This window comes from Cyprinodon tularosa, unplaced genomic scaffold, assembly GCF_016077235.1.
Source record: "Cyprinodon tularosa strain WSP-4 unplaced genomic scaffold, ASM1607723v1 ctg417, whole genome shotgun sequence".
Classification (NCBI taxonomy): Eukaryota; Metazoa; Chordata; class Actinopteri; order Cyprinodontiformes; family Cyprinodontidae; genus Cyprinodon; species Cyprinodon tularosa.
Window position 1 is genome coordinate 14,449 of NW_024039138.1, and position 23,793 is coordinate 38,241.

General features: G+C 37.3%; 1 protein-coding gene across 1 annotated transcript; it reads right to left on the bottom strand.

The window, feature by feature from the left end:
* Nucleotides 1–312: 312 nt before the first annotated feature.
* Nucleotides 313–22,439, bottom strand: LOC119792321 (OX-2 membrane glycoprotein-like). The gene is made up of 6 exons (XM_038298917.1): nt 22,338–22,439; nt 15,120–15,458; nt 751–1,053; nt 628–681; nt 451–547; nt 313–364 (listed from the first exon to the last, which is right to left on the bottom strand). The coding sequence occupies exons 1-6, from the start codon at nt 22,402–22,404 to the stop codon at nt 313–315; spliced, it is 912 nt and encodes a 303-aa protein (XP_038154845.1). The 5' UTR covers nt 22,405–22,439.
* Nucleotides 22,440–23,793: the final 1,354 nt, after the last annotated feature.

Here is a 23,793-nt window from a genome sequence, read left to right on the forward strand (position 1 = left end):
GTTGGCATAAATATTATATTTGGACTTAAAATATTGAGACTATGTTAAATTATTTGATCTTCTTTTGGAATCAGTTAATTATTTTAGATTGGATTATAATGTATAAAATATCCATCAAACAACCTACAACAGAGCCCTGTGGTACGCCTCTAGGAAATTATATCATTCAGCAGAAATCCTTATACTAAAGGTCTGAATGAACAGGAGGAACTGATACCAGATCTGGTGACAACTGCATTTAAAAAAAGATTGAAGGTAGAACTAGAACCACATCACAAACAGAACTAAATTACTTTCTGTGCGAAAATGTTCTCACCCTTCCTTAGTTGTTGTTATTAGTGGTGTTTTGTTCTGCTCGGGGCCCCTGAGGGAAGAAAAGTTGTAGTTTATAACCAGCATTAAGATGCTTTAACAGGTTGTAGATGAAAAAGGGCGAAAGGAGAAAATGACCTGTTTTTGTAAGTTTTATATCTCCAGTAGGTGAAGATTGCGAGACAACAAGAACAGGCCAGAGTTACTACAACCACTGCGTAGATCCAGTTGAAATCTTTCAGAAAAATAAGAAAAATGTTACAAAATCAATCAACTAAACAGAAATCAGACAGCAAAAATAGAGTTTTAACTTACTCTGATCTACAGACTCTTCCCTCGGGTCTAAATCCACAGACTTTTCTTTTGAACCTGTCAAAGAAAACAAAGATCAGAATCCAGAACTGAGCATACATGAGAGTCTTAAAAAGAGTTCCTCACCATCATCAGATGTTCCTTTAAATCCAGGAACGGTGATCAGCTTCTCTCTGGGAGCAGCAGAGAGCACTGACACTGAACATCCAACCTGTGTGCTGCTGGAAGCTGACAGCAGAGCTGTGGTGGTGACGGTGACTGTACCGTTGCTGTGGGTCACACTGCTGCTGTTGTAGTGGGAGAAGCTGAGGTTCTGCTGTAGAACAGTCAGTGTTACAGTGGGAGCAGGTCGACCTGTGGCTGAACAGGACACAACTGACTCTGCAGGAGACTTTGATCTGTTGACATCAAGGACGGGATCATGCAGCTCTGGGAGGAGAACAATAACAATACATGTGATTTCATGAGAGTTGGAGTGATTATTACTTTAAAATGCTGCTCTAATAAACAAATGTTTTCAGTTTCCTTTTTTGTGAGATGCTCTAGCAGTATGCAGACATCGCCTTGTTCTCAAACTAACCGTTTCCTACTTTTCTAAACTACATATTGCAGCTACTAACTTCAGTGTATTTTTGAAGGATTTTATATAAAACACCAACACTGTGTATAATTATAAAGATTTAAAACAATCAAATATGGGTCATATCCATCCATCCATTCATTTTCCATCATGCTGGGTTCTCGAGGGATGCAGGGGCCTATTTCCAGCTGTAAAAGGGCGAGAGACTTGGTACACCCTGGGCAGGTCGCCATCTCAGGGCGGACGGGTCATAACATGACATAACATAATTGTTTTTAATCTAATTTTTTATAGCATAAATAAGGAAACAGATCTTCTGGAGCACATCCATCAGCTTTGTACGTCAGTAGAAATCGCCTGTTTTCTTTTTTTTTGCAAAATCCCTAAAGCTGTGTGAATTTTATTGGAGAGTATCTATGAACTTCCATACTGGTTGTAGGAGAAAAATGGAAATGTGGTGCATGGAGAGCCTGGTTATGAATGTGTGCTGTGGAGGCGGAGAGTCAAATGCAGGTGTTTGTGTGCACTATGGAAGTAAGTTTATAGGTGCGCACTCACCTGACTCACTTGATGAGAGCTCGGTAGGGGCTGCCATATTATTGTTTGACTGCTTCAGGTCGTTTTTCCTACAAATTAATCAACTGATCTGACGTTGGGTTCTACAATCATCCCTGCTGCACTGTCATAACTTGTGCTGCTGCTAATAAACCAAACAAAAAGCATTTGGGATGTCAGCATATCTGCAACAAACTTTTGGGGTGCTATGAGAGCTATTTGGGAGTGGTGGGTCCCCGAACAATACCCCTAACCCCCGATTACTTCCCAGGCACAGCACAGTGGCAGCCCACTGCTCCCTAAGGGGATGGTTTAAGATGCAGAAGTGAATTACTCTTTTGTAAGATCAATTATGCTCAATATTTTTTTATTAAGCGCGTCTCAAATAGAAAAACGAACAAAGACCCGACCCAACTTTCAGCGGCTAAAAAGAACTGGTTTGAAGCAGCGATACTGGCGATTAAGCTCATATATTCAATGAGATTTCAGGTCTAGGTCTCTGACCAGGCCATTTTAACTCATGAATATGTTTGATCTGAATAGCCTTATTGCAGCACTTCCTGGAAATTTAAGTTCAGTATCATGCTGGAAAGTAAATCCCTATCCTGGTTTCACATCTTTTGAAGCTTCTGCAGCTTTTCTTGGAATAAGAAAACTATATTATTTAGTTCTGAATAAGTCTTCCTGTTCCTGCTGCAGAATAAAAACATCTGATTTAGGTTTATATTTTAAATCTATTACCGGTAATTAAATTGAAATCTCTTAAGAAATGTATCTTCTATTAATTTTGTAATTATTTTTAAAAGTTGAAAAAGGGGCTAATTGTTATGGGTTGAATAGCTGAGATGTTCTCATCTTCCACAGCATGTTTCCTTTCCTCACCATAGAGTCTGAGGCAGGTCCAGCCTATCAGAGCTCCTCCAGGATAGGTGTTAAACAAACATCTGTAGCAGCCTTCATCCTCCTGCGTCACCTTCCTGATCACCATGGAGCAGCTCTGAAGATTTTTGTGCTGAAAATTCATCTTCTCCTTCAGATCATCGTTCATTCTACAACCAAATTTCTTGGTGTAGGTGGCGAGATTCTTCTCTCCATCAGGGAGGACTTTCTGCCAGGTGATCTGGAGGACATCTTTTTCCTCCGAGAGCTGACAGCTTAGAGAGGCTTGGTCTCCTACTGCTGCCCACACAGTCTGCTGGGTTTGAATCAGAGCCTCACCTGTATGAAGGAAATCAGGAGACTGTAACTTGAACCTGGCTTTTACAACCACCTCATAAAACCCTTACACTGATTCAAGGTTTCACAGTTACTAACCACAACATATTTTACTTACTCTTTCATTTTTATTTATAAGTGTTGCATGCATTTTGAGTATTTTAGAGTATCTGAGTAAATCAGGTACAAAAAAAGCCCCAAATTAAATATTTTTGTTAAAACAAATGAAAAAAACCCCCAAAAGAATGTATAAAGGTCCTTAATAATTAGTTTTCAACACTAGTCCATATTTGTCTCTTGCATATACTTTAAGTCTGTTGTCGAAAAACGATAAGATACTGAAAAGTTCAGTATTACTGGACATTTGTTCTGTAACAATGAAATGAAATAATCTGCTGCTACTTACAAAGCATTTCATTTTGATAAGAGCATGGCTTCTCATTGATTATCAACATAGAACTATGACATAAAGATATATATATATATGTATATGTTTATCTTACCATTAATTAAAATTCCCGACAGGATAAAAAGGACAGCAAAGGTTTCCATGATTGCTATGTGCGCGCCAGAATTCGAACTGTGAGAGGTGTAACTGAAGGGGCGGTAGGTATGTATGGCAGGCCGTTTTGACATTTATTAACTTGATTGTAATCTAGATGTCTTAAAGCTACAGTGTGTAACTTTTAGCGACATCTAGCGGTCAGACTGCAGACTGCAGCAACATGAACATCTCCCCCCCCACCGCTTCTCTCCCCCCAACAGTACGGCGAGCGTTACGGGACAAAATGTCTTCCACGACGTCCGCATCACCTACCTTCTCAAGTGATGAGGTTTGTTTACATAGATAATTTTACAGATAGTATTTCATTAGTCTGTGTAGGGTATAGATTTCATGTAGACTTAAGATAATAAATATACCCGTTATTTTTTCTACATCGTTGTGACGTTTTGGCGATCTCGCAATCACTAATTTGTTGGCTCTGCGCTGCCGTAGCGCAAAGATGTCTGCCTCCATGGCTGCGAGACCCGCTCCTATGTAATTATAAATAACGAATTCTAAGGCAACGCAAATATTAAGGTTAAGAGGCTGAGCTTGTAGATGATGATAAATAACATAGTTATGTATAATATATTACATTTCTGACTGTATATCCCTGTAATTATTACACACTGTAGCTTTAAATGAACTTCTTCCTATTCATAATTAGCATTGCATGAATCTAAAATAACATTCGTCCTATCCAAAATAAACATTTTATATATCTTAATGTAATAATTACTAGTACAAATGACATTCCAATTTATGTGTATTGGGCTTTTAATTCCAGATATCTAAAATAACATTCTTTCTATCTAAAATAAAAATGTTGGATGTCTAAAAATGAATCAGATCTCCATAATATAATTAATACTAGTCATAATGATAATTTCAGATATCAAAAATTATTTAGATTCTAGATTTATAGTAATTGTTGTTATTTACATTAAAAATATATTTTTACAAGTAGAAATGTCATTACAGATATCAACTAATTATTTTGTTTAGTTAAATTAGAATTCCAGATATCAGAATATTAATAATGCCTATCCAAAATGCAGCTTTAGATAGCATGCTATCTATAATAGAAATATGACTAGCCAGCCTGCCAATTTTATGTTAAAACTTAACCCCATTATTCTTTTGAAATTTAGTCAAAAAATGCCTATATGTTAAATTGGATTTTGTATAGGCATTATTAAAATTTAGATATCTGAAATTCCAATTTAACTAGTCATATTTTCAATAGTTGATATCTGTAAGGAAATTTCTACTATCAAAAATATATATTTGATGTCAATAATTGGATTTCTGGATATGTAGAATATTATATTAGATCTTGATATCTTAAATTTTCATTTTGACTAGTAATAACTGTATTGTGGAGGTCTAAAATTGAAGAACATGCATGTCAGAATTCTGTTTTAGATATGAAGAACGTTATTTTAGATATCTGGAAGTAAACACCTAATGCATATGAATAGGAAACGTGATATAATTTGTAGTAGTAAGAATTACATTTAAGATATCTGAATTCTTTATTTAGATAGGAAGAATTATGTTTTTTTATGTCTGAAAAAAAAAATGCATTTTAGACACCTGAAATATATATTCAGTCAAGTTAATAAATGTGAAAACGGTAACTTAGAATTTGTAAAGAATTCTAGGTATCTGAAAGTTTAATTTTACTAGTACATTATTTTTTTAATTTTACGTTTTGCTGGCAAATATGTAATTAAAGATACCTATATTTGAAATTAGACAAGTAGGAATGTAGTTTTGACCAGAAGAATCTTATTTTAGAAGAATCTTCTTTTATGGAACAACAAATGGAACGTAAGAGAGGACAGCGCTTCTAATAAATGCTAAAACGACCTGCCATAGTCTTTCAGCACTTTACTTTCACTTTACAAGTTTAACTCAGTTGGAAGCGTTCCCATTCATAGCAACGGTTGGATTCAGCGCGCCATCTCCAAAAGTCATAGTGCTTGATACCAGCAGCTGGCAGTAGTGTAACACGTTTGGTTTAGGGGTAGAAGCTTCAGTAACATGTAGCCCACAGTGTAACCATGGGATACAATTCCACAACTTCCTGAACTTTAGCCAACTCCTTTGTGTTTTTAAAGGATTTGAGCGCACAGGTTCAAGCATGCAAAATCTACAGAATGTGGAATGTACAGTACAGTTCTTGTAACAGAGAAAGAGGAAGTTTAATTTTACCACTTAAAACTGATTTCAAATCTGCAACTAAAATTTATTTTGTTTTCGCACAGATACGGTAAAATATTAATATTTTGGTCATTAGAGTAGAATTTTTTTCTTGAGCACAGGCACTGAAGATTATTTACTTTTATACATATGCAATAAATTAGTAAAATAAAAAATGTATTAGCCATATACAAGACATGCCTTAAAGGAATAGTACACCCAAAACATGATTAGCCTTCATTTTCTACTCACCCCCATGCTGAACAACACTCTGGAGTACTTTTTTGATATCTCAAATGCATCTGGAGATCTGGGAGGCTTCTTGCTGTCTGCTGACATTCAAATAATGGAGGTCTATGGCGCCCGAGACAGAAAGGTCCACAAAAGTCCACAAAAACGTGTCAATATTCCTCCATACTGCTCGTCCAATGTAATCCAAGTGTCCTGAGTGGGTAGCATCCAGAATTTACTCGAAACGAAGTCATTTAGAACGTTTTAGAGCCTAAACAGTAGTGTATAGGATTTCCTAATAGCGCCCCCATGCGCGCTCACGATTCTACGGAAGCCGGCAGACCAAACCAGCGCATTCAGCTCGGCAAAGAACTCATGCTCTTCCTCAACACTGAAGTCCTCAGACATTTTTCTTTCGTTGTTTCTTTCTTTGCACAGGTAAACAGCACATTTCTTCTTCTACGCTTGCATTATCGGCAGAGCAGACGCTGAATGTGCACTCTCTTCCGGTTTGGTCTGCCGGCTTCCGTAGAATCGTGAGCGCGCATGGGGGCGCTATTAGGAAATCCTATACACTACTGTTTAGGCTCTAAAACGTTCTAAATGACTTCGTTTCGAGTAAATTCTGGATGCTACCCACTCAGGACACTTGGATTACATTGGACGAGCAGTATTGAGGAATATTGACACGTTTTTGTGGACTTTTGTGGACCTTTCTGTCTCGGGCGCCATAGACCTCCATTATTTGAATGTCAGCAGACAGCAAGAAGCCTCCCAGATCTCCAGATGCATTTGAGATATCAAAAAAGTACTCCAGAGTGTTGTTCAGCATTGGGGTGAGTAGAAAATGAAGGCTAATCATGTTTTGGGTGTACTATTCCTTTAAGTAAGGAGGAAACAAAAATACACATTAGAATGTAACATGACAATGACCTAAAGCTCACAGCCAGGATAACCAAGGAGTGGCTCTGGAGAAGCATATGAGGGTTCTGGCATTGAATGGCCAGTCCCCAGACCTAAACCCAATAGAGAATCTTTGGAGGGAGCTCAAACTCTTACTGTTGATAATTAAACAAACACATTTTCTAAGCCTGTCCAAACGGATCAATCCCAGCATGTTCAGCTGTCAATAATTATACAAAAGCAACACTCTAAATAAATTAAGTATTTTGAGATATGAGGTATTTTGAAATACCCAAAACATACATTTCTAAATGCCTTGTGTTTTGCCATTGCAAAAGCATGTAAAAAAAAAAAAAAAAAAAAAAAAAAACCGAATGTAACACTCTGAATCTATTTACAGTATGAGGGGCACTTTTTTTTTTAAAGACAACCCCAGCATTTTCTAAAAACAGGTATAAACCATAGACCGTGACCAGTTTGATAAATTAATGTCGATTTAAAGAAGGATCATGGGATGAATTTTGATCCTTTCATGTATTCCTATTTTTCTCTCTTTTTTTTTTTTTTTTGCTTTTAATACATATCAAACACAGTATTTCTTTCTTTGAATAAATGTCTCATCATGCATTAAGCAAATATGGTATCGTTTGGGCAATTTAGTTTATTTTATTCGTTCTAGCTTTAAACTTCAGATTTGCTTTCATTTAGTCACAATGAACAGTTTTCCAGTATAAACAGTTCTTTTAAAGTCACACCACAGCATCTCAATGAGAATTCAGATAAGGACTTTGACGAGGCCGCTCCAAACTCTCTGTTTTGTTTCTCTACCGCTGTTCAGAGGTAGATTTGCTGAAAGATTTATTAGTAGATTACATAATTCATGGTTCAATTTATCACCGCAGGTCTTTCAGGTTCTGAAGCAGCTAAACAACTCCTGGCCATCACACCACCACCACCGTGTTTATACTGTAGGTGTGAATATTTTTCATTTGAAATGTGGAATTTCTTTTACGCCAGATATAATAGGAAACATAACTTTTAATAATCAAATTTTATTGATCTCACATTGGAGAAATTTACCTCTGCATTTAACCCATCCCCTTGGGGAGCAGTGGGTTGCAACCATGGGGCACCCAGGGAGCAGTGAGGGGTTGAGGGTCTTGCTCAGAGACCCAGAGTGGCAGTCTGTGGGAGTGGGGCTCGAACTCAGAACCTTAGGACTCTAAGCTCTATGCCCTAACCACTAGGCCACCACTACCCCTATGGATTGTCATGTCAATACACAGAGCATTTTCAATCTTTGCAATCATTGAATTATGTTCACGAAAAATTGAGCTGAGCCTTATGGTGTTAGGATTCCTGTTTGTGGGGCTTGTTTTGCTCTTTTGCAGTTCCACTGTGCACCCCCCAGATGGTGCCATTGTCCTCTGCTGGTCTGGAGGGCTCCCTGTTCTTCTCACCTTACACCTGCAGCCTATTGGGTCATCACTTCCTGAGGAGTACTTAAGGACAGACTCTCTTCACTTCCTCGCCAGAGTGTTTGCCAGTATTGGGATTTACCAGATCCACTGGATAAGCTGGCTTTTCAAGTGAGGAAGGAAAACACTCGTCACTAGTGATGGGCAAGTGAAGCCTCATGAAGCAATGAAGCTTTCCAACGCAAAGTGTTGAAAAAAGTTCATTACTCGATGCTTCATTCATCTCTCACTAGTGACATCTGCTGGTGAAACTGTAACAGCCTTGTTACTCAGTTGGATCATACTTCCAAATATTAGGAAATGCAATATTGTCACAAAGTTTTCATCAAACTCATGTTTAGTAAGAGGAGAATCCTATTTAATTATCATGTTTTAATGATTAAAATGATTTGTAGCCAATCTAATCCTTGACCATCAGTGGTTTTCTTTTATGTCATGGACTTATTAGACAATGAAGATATGTGTTACTTTAATGTATTGAGAACTGAGTGACTGTTGCTGCAGACTCTGTATACTTTGAGCTTGAAACTTGCTTCCTTAAAGACAGAATTTGTTTAAAATCATCTCTTCCTAGGAGTTCTAGTTCTGATTCTTAATATTAAGTTACACATAGAGTTTGCCTCTTCTAATGGCTTTTAGTCTGGTTTTGATGTGTGATTCTGATGCATCTCCTGATTAAACAAAAGAAAATATAGAAATTTCTGGATTTTAGGTTTAATTGTTTTTATTTAGGAATAGGACTTTTTTCACTGTTTCAGGTTGTGATTGTGATCTGTCATCTCATAATACTCCCACATATGAGAGGTTTTTCTCTTTTTTGACAGCTCCATTTCAACCACTGCTGATGAAAACAGTTCTGCTGATACTAAACCACCTACTACAACCCACGATAAACAGGATTCATCGCGCTTTTATTTTGAAAACCGACACGCAAAATGAAGCAGTCACGTGACCAATGCAATGCGAGGCCTCGTTTGTTGCCAGTCACGTGGTTTTCAACAAGACAACACAGGCCTCGAAGCGGGGCTTCATTGACACGCCCCCTTATTACTCGGTACAAGCCTCGAAGCCTGGCTTCAGATAGCCCATCACTACTCGTCACACTGAGAAAAGGAGACAGATCTCCTCATCTGAAAGCTGAGCCCTTCAGGAACCAAGTGTCAGTCTGCTAAGCTGCTCCTCAGGATCTCCATAGTCTGCCTGTCCGCCGTCCGACGAACTAAACCTTCAACAGACCAAGCCTCCACAAACGGGATCTAAAGAAACCCTCCCCCACAACCACAGTGAGTCCAAGTCACCTTGTAACCTGGTATTCAGACCTTTGGCTAGTTTTTCCCACAGTCCATGAACTCACCACTCTGATCTCATCCTAGAGCTTCCGCTTCCGGTTCACCTGACTGCAGGAACCTCCCCAAGCAGAAGAACTGTTTTTTCCTATCTCTATACAGTTATCCTCCAATAAACAGTTAAACCTTACTCTCTCTGTGAGTGCTTCTGCATGTGGGTCAAATATATTCGACCCATCATGACCTATGGTTCCTTTACTCAGCAGTGAGTTTTATTTTGGAACTCTGCCCAGTCATCCATTTTGACCCATCCTATTTCTTATAGTGGAGGCATGAACTCCGACCTTAAGTAGAGGAAGTAAGGCCTGCAGTTCTTTGGCTTTTACAGCAACTTGAAAAAATATTAATACCCTTTAATACAACCTCATATCGTGGTTCAAAACTCAATTTTGTCAGGAAGGGAATATAGGTTCTAAACTTAACCAAGTTTCTAAGCAAGTCTTAGAGACATGGCAACCCCTGCATATGAAAAACGAGCTGTTCTGTATTTTCTCAATTTACAACTACAGAATTAAAGGAGTTACAGTCAATCATTTTTCCATCTGTTGATTTGTTGAGCAAAGTGTAGACCAAAATAAGATGTGTAAAAAATGACATCTCCTCCACCCCAGCTGCAAACCCACCACATCCTGGCTGCATTTGTAAACAAGAATAAATTCTAGAGAAAGTTTTATCACAATAAATATCACTTTTGTATATTTTGCCTCCTTAATGGCTGCCCTGTAAGCATATACTTAAATTAACCAATTTATTTTCTCTTATGTTTTTCTAACCGTCGCTGTCTGTCAAGATTTAACAATATAAAGCTGCTAGACTACATACTGTAGAGGAAGGTTAAGAAAAAAACCCCCACAATGGCTTGCAGTGAAAACAGCATTTATTTCAAACATACACCTGTATCAAAAGCAGAAAAAAAACAAAAACCAAACCACAAATTGTTCTTCACCTGATGAAAAAAAAAACTTGATATTTACAAGTTTAATTCAAATCATTCAAAATAAATTCAGAAATAAGCAATAACCTCAAGTGGATGACCAAAGTATAGTAAAAAAAAATCTTCATACAAAACCAATAAATATATATAAAAAAGAATGTAAAAAACACCTTTCAACAGAATTTAAGTGCTCAATTGAATTTCCTCATTAAATGGACTAAAGTAAAGTAGCATTTATGTCATATTGAAACAACAAAAAAACAATAAAACAAGTCACCAGCCATAATAAATGTGCATTTCCCTCCACACTAAAACTTCCCTAATCTCAGAAGTCTAATCACAATTTTCAACTCTTTCTACATTTTGATATATTCTTTTCACTTTAATCTGAAAATATTCTTGAATTGTTTAAAGAAAACCTTAATTACATAATTATAAGCAGGGGCGGATCTAGAAAAATATTTATGGGGTGGCAAGAGGGGGGCAGGAATTTTTTAGGGGTGGCAACATATGGCATTTGTTTACACTGAATTTAATCACAGTTATCACAGTTTGGTGAGAATAGTATGTACAGTAAGTGTTTCATGTGAAATAGTTCATATTGCTAATACATCGTACAATGAGATCTCACTTAATAGGAGATAGAAGAATGATAACACTACTTCTAGAGGGGCCTTATGACAGGAAAGGTATTAAGGTAAGACACAGGTGCTGAGTCGCAGATGTGTGAGATTGACTGTCAGAGAGGCAGCTTTGCAGCATTTGCACAAGAAGAAACGATAGAAAAAGTTCCCCATCAGAGATCTATGGACTGAGCTGTACTAAAGTGAGCAGAACTACACAGTAGAAATAAATGGGTCAAGGCACCCGAACAAGGTACTGGACATCTATGTAATGTTTACTCTGAAAACACATTTACTCCATTTGTTCCTCAGTAACTTGACATACAGCAGTTAAGGCAACATGAAAGGAACATTTCATGCATGTAAATATGCTGTAGATAGAGCTGATATGGAGGACCAACTCTGCCATATTTAAAAATAAATACAGAAATAAATAAATGCTCAATAAATAAATAAGCATACAATTAATTGCCACCAAAAATACAATCAACAAATAAATGTAATTAGAAATTATATTATAATGGCAGGCAGAAATGTAAACAGGGCAGGCAGAAAGAAATAGCGGCGAAGAAATAACTAGGGTAAAAAAATACAAAGGAAGAATAAAACAGACAAAAATGTGATAACATGCACATAAATAAATACTTAAAAATATAAGTAATTAAAAAATGAAGTTGAAGATAATAAATGACAAAAAAATTAATAAGGTATATATTAAAAAGGCAAAGAAATAAAGAGTTATATACCTTTGTGACTAGCTGTATAATTTAATTTCTACTTACATTTATTTGTTGTTTGTATTTTTGGTGGCAAATTTTATGCTCATTTATTTATTGAGCATTTATTTATTTCTGTATTTATTTTTAAATATGGCAGAGTTGGTCCTCCATACTGCTGTATCAACAAATCAACAAAAAGGCGGGTTCTGTATGTTACATCAAAATCTCCACAAATCTGAAAAGAAGCAACATAAAAATACATTTTGCTTGTGAGTAGGTTCATACGGGTCATTTCTGGATAGTTTCATACTATATATACAAAAAAGAAACAACAACACTGCTTCATATTAAGCAGGATTCACACCAGTATCACATTTTTAACTTTTAACACTTTTGGTTTTATTAAAGGAAATATCAGATTTTCTCAGGTGCCAAAACAAAATGTAACATCTCTGTAAAGGCTCACCAGAGAGCATAACATAAAGTTAACATGACTATAACAGCTGAAAGCAGCGATTTCCATGTTGCTCAGCAAAACGCTTCACAACTTTATTTAGATCCAATGCCTTTGTGCGTTTTGATTTGAGTACAACCAAACTTGATCGTCTCTTTTCTGTCATAGTTGACTGCAAATATGTCTTTATGAGGCTGAGACGTCAGGCCTAACTAACATCATAGATAGAGAAATGACGTTCTGCAACCTGATTTTTATCATCTCAAAATCAGCATTGCAGCTATGCTAGCAACATTGTGCTTTCATTATGATTTCATTTCTCAATAGATAGTTAATCAGTTTCTACCTGTTTCATCCTGTGTCTCCTCTCCCCATCACTCCTGGCTCCCTCGCTTTGCCCCGCTCGGTTTTCAAAATAATCAGTCTCAGTCGCTCTCGCGTCATCTCGTGCTGCATTCACTGCAGTCCGACATTAGAAATTAGCGGTCGTAATTCTCAAATTATCCATAATTTATAAACCTCGCCACCCCTACCGCCAACTGGGGTGGCAGCAGGGGTGGCAAGGCTGTAATTTAGGGTGGCATTTGCCACCCTATGCCACCCCAGTAGATCCGCCTATGATTATAAGGCATACTTAATTTTTTATAGTGCATTGTCTCCATTTATTACTGACAGTACCTTTATGAGAGGTAAAAAGATATCAATTTTTTTTCCCCAATCATTAAAATTAAAATGCCACCAAAAATCGGATTTCTTTATAGTGTTTCTATAATTCCATCGATGTGACCAAACCTAATACATTAATATTGTAATAGAATTTAAACTTAAAGCACCGAATATCATAGAGCAGAGTAGCCACATTATGTGACAGTTAATCATGAATATTTATTGTATATTTAAGCCCACGTAATCCTTTTTTTTTGTGGGCTAATGCACTTAGAGCTCGTGTTGCCATACAAGGCTTATATAAAACTTTTTGCAGCTTCAGACAGATTTGTTCTTTTGGTCCAATATGGCTCCTTGAACACTTTGAGTTCACTTTGACTTTGACCCCTGATCTATATGTTTTTGGAATACTGAGATTTTTTTAATAGCTTCAACAAGCCTATTTACTGAATGAAAACATTGCTGACCTTTAATGATAACGGATACATTTGTTCTTATCAATACCGTGATATTATGTTTTTTTTTTTCAAAGATGATGGCTGTAAAACTTTTTTTAATTAAAAAATTTAGAAAAATCAGAGTGAAATTAAAATGTGTTAAACCATCAAAAAAGCACCAGTTTTCTTAAAATTAAAAAAACATTTAAACAATCAGGCACGTACTTGCAAATACTCATCAGGCGAATGAAGATTGTCTAATAGGATGTCGAAAAAAATGGTTCTGCCTCCACCTTTGATCCAGTGTAATTTAGGATTAGCTGCCACATCAGTTTGACCAGATGTTGACAATTGGCAAACAACGGTTACACTGAAGTTTTTTCTGTTTTCATGGTTATGACTCTAACTTGCTGATTTGTCAGATGTTTGTCAGATGTTCAAATCCTGAGCTTCTTTCCAACACTGCTGAGCTTTCATGCCTTAAAGGAAAATGAAAAAAAGAATGAACTAATGGACTTTAAAAGGAGCAAATAAATATGATTTATATTGTTCAGGAAATATACAGTATATACCAAAGCAGCAGCGATTGTAAAAAAAAAAAAAAAAGGCAATATATCTATCTGTATAAGGGAGGAATAAAAATTAAATACTTACTTATACTGAAAGTAGCATCTTATCATGGTTTTTTATTCCTGTGAATAATAGAAAAACAATTATATAAAACAATCAGCAAACAAATGTTAATGTGATTTTACGTTTCACAGACGTACCTTTGCTGAAAACCTATAAGCAGGCAAACACCAATGAAGAGAATAATTGGAAGAATTAAAAGCCATCCTGGAGAAAAAAGGTGAAATATTTCTCAGCAACAGAACAAAGGAAAAAAGGAACAACATCAGAATCTGAACATGAACTCACTGGAATCTCTGAGAGATGATTCAGATTGATCCAAACCTGATAAATAATAAAGAGAGAATCACAAACAGGTTTTCAGTTCATATACAGAGCCTAAAAGTATAGTTCAACCAACTCAACAATTTTCTAGCAATAAAAGCCAAAAACATAAATTTTAATTAGTTTAAATCTGGTCTTCCATTCTGAATATTATCTGATTGTCTAAAACTCAATGAAATGCATTAAAGTCTGTGGCTGTACCTTCACAAAATGTGGAAAAGATGGGATCGTATAAAAACTCTCTACAAATCTCTGTATCTCTAAGAGTTCCTCACCATCATCAGATGTTCCTTTAACTCCAGGAACGGTGATCAGCTTCTCTCTGGGAGCAGCAGAGAGCACTGACACTGAACATCCAACCTGTGTGCTGCTGGAAGCTGACAGCAGAGCTGTGGTGGTGACGGTGACTGTACCGTTGCTGTGGGTCACACTGCTGCTGTTGTAGTGGGAGAAGCTGAGGTTCTGCTGTAGAACAGTCAGTGTTACAGTGGGAGCAGGTCGACCTGTGGCTGAACAGGACACAACTGACTCTGCAGAAACATTTAATCTCCTCACATCAAGGATGGGTTCATGCAGCTCTGAGAGGAGAACAAACATCATGATCAACATCTAGTTATAGAAGTTAATCCTGGAGTACAGTCTGGTTCTTACCATAAACATTCAGGCAGGTTCTCCCTATCAGAGCTCCATCAGGGTAGATGTTGAACAAACAGAGATAACATCCTTCATCCTGCTCTGTAACCTTCCTGATAACTATGGAGGAATTCTTCAGTCCAGCTTCTGTAAACTGGACTTTATCTTTAAAGTCAGGATTCACTGTTTGACCAAAATACTCGCTGTAGGAGCAGATATTCCTCTCTTTGCTCCCAAAGACCTTCTGCCAGGTGACCTGCTGGACATCTTTAGTTTCCAGGAGCTGACAGCTGAGAGGAGCATCTTCCCCCTCTGCTGCTGTTACAGTCAGCTGAGTTTGGACCACAGCTGCAACACCTGCAGAAAGCAAAGAAAATAGATCAGCGTAATTTTATTTATAGTGTTCCATGTTATTAAAGTGCTTTCATTTCCTCTCTGTGTTCCATAAAGGTTGAGAAATAGCCAAGTTTGGCATTGTTTACACTTATAAAATACCATGTGATTCACTGCCATTTTCTTTTCTTTATTAAAAAGGTAATTATCTCCTCTCCTCCTAATAAGGCTTTAAAATGTGGAGTGTCCATCAACTTTATACAAAATCCATGTTTAGATTTCATTGAATGTTGCCAACAAATTAAGAATTATAACAAATTATGAATACGAATTAAACTGCAATAAAGTTACATACAACATTAACAGGATCCTGAGGATTTTCAGGTGCAGCAAGTGTGCAGATAAGCTTCAACAGAATATTGCAGGGCTGATGGGTGCATTACACTTGCCACTGGGTGTTGATCAGGGTAGAAACTGAAGATGAGAATTCCTTTTAATAGGTATTGAGCTTTTTGAGTAGTAGAAGATAGGGAATTTGTAGAGGGTGATGTGGTCTAAATCACAAAAGAAATAAGATGGTATTAGTTTACCTAATAAATACTCATAGAATACATATTGCACCAGTTAGAGTTGCTGCATAAACTTACTTAACCTGCTTGTTAACAACCAAACGGATAATGGGAAGGGCTTACCAACAAGTTAAACCACTCAGATGTTATTAAAAGGCCATTTCCTAGTCAAACTGGTTACAAATAAGATAACATAAAAACAGCAGTACTCAAATAAGCCCCCCACCCAGACTCAAGTGTGTTCTCACTTTGTTTATTTCATGTACCTACTTCTTAATCAGAGGTTTATGACACCTTAACTTAAAAGGTCAAAACCTGCCACTTGCAGTTTGCACCATATACATGTACCTGAAAGACGCTAAAATCTACTTCCAGCCTCCATAAACAGTAGCGGAAACTCCCATGAGGTCCCCTGTTGCTGGTGATTCCCAGTGACGGCGTACTGTCGCCATGTGGAGGTCTGCGCGCCTCAGAAAGCGAAATAGTGTTTGAAGGTAGGATCGAATCTACAAGAAGTGACTGCACAGACAATGTTCTGAGGTGAACTTTCTTGCATAAAAATTTATTTAAACTGCTTTTTACCGACTTATCACAGCAAATAAAGCAAAGCCACTATCTGCCATTTAACACAGGAGCAGTAGAGGCATTATCCTGTAATCCTACATCCTCCAAAATCGCCCTGCTCTGTTCCGCTCTGCTCCAGACCACCTGCACATTGACGGCCTAACCCTAACCCTTGTACGTTAAAGCCCTACACATGACACAAATTAGTCATTGAGCTGTGTTAGTCAGGGCTGCTGCTACTACTTTTAGACACAGCAGGCAAACCTGTGGCAAGCCGGGCGATGGGAAAGGAGAAGACGATGACAAAAAGTAAAAGAAAGTGTGGACTGTTATGAGAACTGTGGTCCACTGGTGAAAGAAAAGTGAAATGGTGTGCTCTAAGATGACCCTGCACATTTTGAGTATGTTTGGCTCAAGCAGCTGCTGTGAAGCAGGATTCTCCTATATGAACATATTCTAAAATAAATATGGATGGTTTAAAGCCTTGCAGGGCAGCCTAAAGCCCACTGCTCTCATTAAGCCAGAAAAAAAGAAAGAAATAAAAAACCAAACAGTCAGCAAGTACAACATCCCCCTGCAGTGGTTTTCCGCTTGGTCCTAGTACTTGACCAATGCCTACTGTATTGTAATATTGCTTTTGGATGGTAAAAATTGCAGGGGACCAAAACGAACATTTGAAAAAAGCAGGGGACATGTCCTTCCTATTACCTCCATGATCAGGATTGGAAACTGCTGCTCTGACCATTTAATATTACAACAATCCTAATCTAAATGTGTTTCTAATGTGGAACCCTTGTGCAATCCACTACAGTAACTCTGAGTTAAACACCACTTTCCTAAACATCAATTTAACATTATTTTATCAGAGTGCAAACACAGCCAAATATGACCATTATGTTTTTGTTTTACTTTTGTATTCACACTATTTTCACTTCCACATATTTTGTCATGTTAGAACAAGAACCAGCTTCCTTATTTGACTTTTCCCCCCAAAAAATCTGAAAGGAGACCTCTACAATACATGTTTCTACTTGATCAAACGCCTCACTTTCCATCAGGTTTTCTTTATTATTCTGACTTTAAGTAGGTGTAGAAATAGGTAACAATGGAACTATGTTCAGTCCAGCTGCTAAAACAAAATATGACCGCAGCTTAATCTTCAAGGTATTAAGCTATTGGGGAGCAAAACTGAAACAGAAAACAGAACAACAACACACATGCTCAGTCATTTTAGTCCGGTTTACGGGATCTTCATCTAATCAAAGGTGTGTTTTACAAAAGAAGAATTACTTTTTTGTGTAAAGAAAATTGAATTCCAACAAAAAATTGTAAAAAATAACTCTGAAACCAAGTTAATGCAGGATCCTCCTTTTTTTTTTTTTTACCAGAAATGATGACATAATAATTATAATAATCATAATATTGTTATGATAATCGGAAATCTAAAATGACGAACAGATTCTAATACTTTTAAAAATATCTCTCGACAAAAGCCAACTGAAAATCACAGTAAATGGAGCTGATTTAACTTTTCCTCCTGTTGATTAAACTGACAGTAAGGAATTTTTTTTAGGAATGATCCTCCTGGAAGCCACTTAAAAAGATCATTACACATTTTGACTAGTCAGAATGTTAATTTAAGTTATCTTTAATGGAAACGCTGAATAATTCAAGATATCTTTCATTCATTTAGAGATATCTTAAAAAGGAATTTTGAATAGTCCAAATTACAATTTAAGATATCTTTAAATTTGTTTTGTCTAGTCATTAGTTGCTTTTAAGATATCTAGAATTGAGTTTTCACTAGTCAAAACTGCATATCTTATGGCAAGCTATTTTAACATAAATTCGGCTGCTCCACCTTTACATTTAAGATATCTCAAATTGTTTTATGACTAGACGTTTTTGCGATTTAAGATATCTCTAAATATATTTTGACTACCGTATTTTCACGACTATAAGGCGCACTTAAACGTCTTTTTTTTCCCTCAAAATGTGCGGTGTGCCCTATGGTGCGGTGCGCCCTATGTGTGTTGTAACTGCGACTTTTGAGACCACCTCATTGAGGAGATGATGAAAGAGTGGCTGAATGTAAGGAGACCAGGTGTTTTTTTCCACCCCTCACCATCGCTGTTAATATGTAACTCCATGCGTGCCCATCTCACAGCTGATGTGAAAAACATGGGGAAACAAATTAACGCTGTGCTCGCTGTTCAACCGCTCGACATCGGTGTGAACCGGACCCAGCAGGTGCAGCAGAAGCAGCGAGTTTACATGCAAAGTGAATGGTTGACGCGCGTATAGGTGCAGCAAAAGGTCCCGCAGCGCATTTTGGTGCAGCACGTCGGGAGCGTTTATCTGACGCACCGCCAACGTGCTGCTGCTGCTCGACATGGAAAAATTTAAGTTTTGCTGCTGGACGCGCCGCATCAACCAATCAGAGAAGCTGATCTGGGAGCTGACAGCGAGACAGTACAGCGCTCTGATGACATATGATATTAACGCAAATGAAAAGGCTGGATCGATGAGGAGATGATGAAAGGCAGGTGTATCTGAGAAGACTAGGTGCTTTTTTCCACGCATCACCATCGCTGCGTGCCCATCTCACAGCCGATGTGAAAAAAAGATGAATCAAATGAACGCTGTGCTCGCCGTTATCCCGGGGGTCTGACAAAGGAGCTTCAACCGCTCGACATCGGTTTGAAGTGGCCGTTCAAAGTAAGGCTGCGAGCGGCGTGGGAGCGATGGATGACAGACTGAGACCACAGTTTCATGATAAATGGAAGGCAGCGCCGTGCAAGTTACGCCACCGTTTGCGGATGGATTGTAGATGCTTGGACTAAAGTGTCTGCTGGCTCTGTTGTTCAAGCTTTCGCAAAAGCCGGCATTATTTCTGAGGAGCTGCGCTGCCCGGAAAGTGACTCTGACAGCGAAGAAGGGGAAACTGGCATGTCTGATTTAGCGCAGCTGTTTTATGCAGAGGAATGCTGAGGATAACAGAGGATGATGACTTTAATGGGTTTGATTAATACTTTGTAATAAATACATGAATAAAGCACAAACATACTCAGTTTTGCTCCCGCTCTATTTTTCTACCTGAAAACTTAATTCAACAGCAGCTGGTCTCCTCTGGTTTCACCGCGGTGACTGGCAGGTGTTTTTTCATCTAAATAATCTAAATCTTGCAGCTATATTTGCTGTGATCAGTGGGAATAAAGTAGTTTTAATATGTTTTTAAGTGAGAAAGTCCACCTGAAAACTTCATAATTGCAGTCAGTTCATCCAGATTATCTATTTCTGTCGGAGGCGCTCAGACCCCCACATACCAGCGGTGCGCCGACAGGAGAAATCCTTTCGTTCACCGCGGCTGCTGGCAGGTGTTTTTCATCTAAATAATCTAAATCTTGCAGCTATATTTGCTGTGATCAGTGGGAATAAAGTAGGTTTAATATGTTTTTAAGTGAGAAAGTCCACCTGAAAACTTAATAATTGCAGTCAGTTCATCCAGATTATCTATTTCTGTCGGAGGCGCTCAGACCCCCACATACCAGCGGTGCGCTGACAGCAGAAATCTCTTCATCAGCAGCCTGTAGGCTGGGCAGCCTGGGGTTCACCGCGGCTGCTGGCAGGTGTTTTTCATCTAAATAATTTTAGCTGCAGGCACCAGGATACCGGCAATAAAAGCGAACATATTCCGTCAGCAGGTTTCAGGATTTTAAGTTAATTTAGGAGTGATCACAGCGCTGTGTCATCTGCGATGTGTCTCTCTCAGCTGCCAGGTTTGATTAATACTTTGTAATAAATACATGAATAAAGCACAGTCATACTCAGTTTTGCCCCCGCTGTATTTTTAAATACGCAGTAGAGGTATTTAAAGGTAGTAGAGGACATGTACCTGTATATAAAAAACGCGCCCTATAGTCCGGTGCGCCTTATGTGTGTGTTAAATACAGAAATGGGACACATAACTGAGAGTGCGCCTTTTAGTCCGGTGCGCCTTATGGTCGTGAAAATACGGTAGTCAAAATTCCTATTCCGGATATCTCTAATTACATTCTGACTAGTCGAAATGACGTCAGATTTACCATTAACTTGTATGGAGACATCAATTTAAGATATCTAGAATGTATTACTGACTATCTGAAATACAAATTTCAGATATATCTACAATTAAATTACGACTAGTCATAAAGTAAATTCAAGATATCTCGATTTTAATTTTGACTAGTCATAATTCTAATTAAAGATATCTCAAATGCCACCATAATTCATGATATCTTAAATGTATTTTAGGATAGGAGAAAAGTTAAATCAGCGTGTAACGCTTTAAATGACAAATCCGGTGTCGTAATTTGAGATTATTTTATTGCATTGCCTGCTCGCTGTCACTCGCATAAAAAAAAAAACACCACCTCGCAATGTCTAAAATCCGAGATAATTTATCGGACTCGCGGGCATCTGTGTACAACTATCATATCAGGGAGACTCCCGGATCTTGAGATGGACTTGGGACGTCTGATGAAGTCACGTGAATAGTGATGGTGAGATGAAGCCTCATGAGGCATTGAACCGTTTGGCCAAATTGCTTCAACAATCCCCACAGTTCATGAATCTTCATGTGAACATGTCACCACTTACTGGTGGACAGCAGAACTACAGTTTGTAATAAAATCTGTGATTTTTTTTGCAATTGTTTTTCTTTTTTTTCCCTTATAAGTTCCCTTGAAATTGTTAATGGTTGGTGTGTATAATAAAATTTTTATACGTTTTTTAGAATTGGGCAATGATGAACAAAATGAAAGGTGTTAGTCGTTTTTATTCAAACATGATAGTTTTTCCATGTTTTTTGGTTTTAATCAGGCTGGAAGTTGTGTTCAACCAATCTTTTTATTAAACCAACCTAATTTTCCCAATCTATATTTTTACTTGGGCAAAACAATGGAAAGTCTCAACAGCCAAAATAATTAAGTTTAATCGCAACTTTCAAAAGAGAGAGACAGGTCTCGAACCACCAACCTCAAGACTGAGGGTCTGTCCCTTATAGAGGACGCCACTCATGTAGATGGTCTGATCTGGGAGAAAATACTTCATAACACTGATGTATTAACACTGGCTTTGTCTGGTGGTTTGCTCAGATTTTGATCATTACATTGTTTATTCCAACCAAATTAGCTTTAAGCAACTATTGGTTGGAAAAACAACCAATTTATTCTTAGAATCTATCCAAACTTTATCCAGCTGACAGCAACTCTCCTCCAATCTCCCACATCTTGACTGAACACTGAAGCTGTTTAGATGCCTGTCAAAATTCTTGCGCATCCCGAACCAGTTACCGAACCGGTCACGTGGCATCACGGTAGCTAGGCCTCGGACGTCATCAATTTTGGCCCCTGCTCTAAATGAATCACACCTCGACACGCGCTTCGGGGAAACGCCCCCTCCATTACTCGACACACGCCTCGAAGCCTCGGCTCATCTCATAACATCACTACACGTGAACAATTCAAAAATCTTAAGATTCAACGTTTGAAAGCAATTCCTACAAAAGTAGATAAAGAATGAATTAAAACAATTTCCAGGGCGCAGATGCACTTTATAACTATTTGGTATTTAGTCGTCCTCCTTATGTTACAGTACTCAACAGACAGAAACTAACCAAGACAGCATGTGGAGCTTAAATTGCACTGAATATCAAATATTAGAGAAAAAGCAGCAGGAATAATACATCCAAGTCCCTGCATAAAAAAGCATAAGTAGTGATTGTTCTCACCTTTTAGATGTGATCCCCAGCAGCCGAACATTAAGAAAACTAAATATAATGTTGGTCCATGTGGCATCGTAGCGTGTTTCAAACCATAAATGTAGAAGAGGCGGAGTCTTTGGCAAGCCGAATGGGCCAATAATCGTACGTACAATAACGCGCGGTTCCAAAGCTTAAATACGTTTAGAAATAAAACAACAAAAATAGCGCATATACCATATTTATCAGAAACTAGTCAATCTTTACATAAACTAAAACTGAATTCTGACAAGGATTTACTCTAATATCAGATCTCCATAATATAATTAATACTAGTCATAATGATAATTTCAGATATCAAAAATTATTTAGAATCTAGATTTATAGGAATTGTTGTTCTTTACATTAAAAATATATTTTTAGAAGTAGAAATGTCATTACAGATATCAACTAATTATTTTGTTTAGTTAAATTAGAATTCTAGATATCCGAATTTTAATGACTATACAAAACGCTGCATGCTATCTATAATAGAAATATGATTAGCCAGCCTGCCAACTTTTATGTTAAAACTTAACCCCATTATTCTTTTGGAAGTTAGTCAAAAAATGCCTGTATGTTAAATTGGATTTTGTATAGGCATTATTAAAATTTAGATATCTGAAATTCCAATTTAACTAGTCATATTTCAATAGTTGATATCTGTAAGGAAATTTCTACTATCAAAAATATATCTTTAATGTCAATAATTGGATTTTTGGATATGTAGAATATTATATTGGATTTTGATGTCTTAAATTGTCCTTTTGACTAGTAATAACTGTATTGTAAAGATCTAAAATTGAAGATGACAGTCAGAATTCTGTTTTAGATAGGATTAATGTTATTTTAGATATCTGGAAGTAAACACCCAAAGCATATGAATAGGAAACATGATTTAATTTGTAGTAGTAAGAATTGCATTTAAGATATCTGAATTCTTTATTTAGATAGGAAGAATGTTTTTTTTTTTTTTATGTCTGAAATGTTAATTTTGACTAGGAAAAAATTGCATTTGAGACACATGAAATATATATTCAGTCAAGCTAATAAATGTGAAAACGGTAACTTAAAATTTGTAAAGAATTCTAGGTATCTGAAAGTTTATTTTTACAAGTACATTATTTTTTTATTTTACTTTTTGCAGGCAAATATGTAATTTAAGATACCTATATTTACAATTAGACAAGTAGGAATGTGGTTTTGACCAGAAGAATCTTATTTTAGAAGAATCTTTTTTTAAGGATCAACAAATGGAACATAAGAGAGGACAGCACTTCTAATAAATGCCAATACGACATGTCATAGCCTTTCAGCACTTTACTTTCACTTTACAAGTTTAACCCAGTTGGATGCGTTCCCATTCACAGCAACGGTTGGATTCAGCGCGCCATCTCCAGAAGTCATAGTGCTTGATACCAGCAGCTGGCAGTAGTGTAACACGTAT

Excerpts from the sequence above, each read along its gene's own strand:
- LOC119792321 (XM_038298917.1), bottom strand. The coding sequence starts at position 22,404 with ATGCCACATGGACCAACATTATATTTAGTTTTCTTAATGTTCGGCTGC. Across the intron at positions 682-750 it reads TAAAGGAACATCTGATGATG|GTTCAAAAGAAAAGTCTGTG; the intron begins GTGAGGAACTCT and ends TTTCTTTGACAG. Across the intron at positions 548-627 it reads GGAAGAGTCTGTAGATCAGA|ATTTCAACTGGATCTACGCA; the intron begins GTAAGTTAAAAC and ends TTTTTCTGAAAG.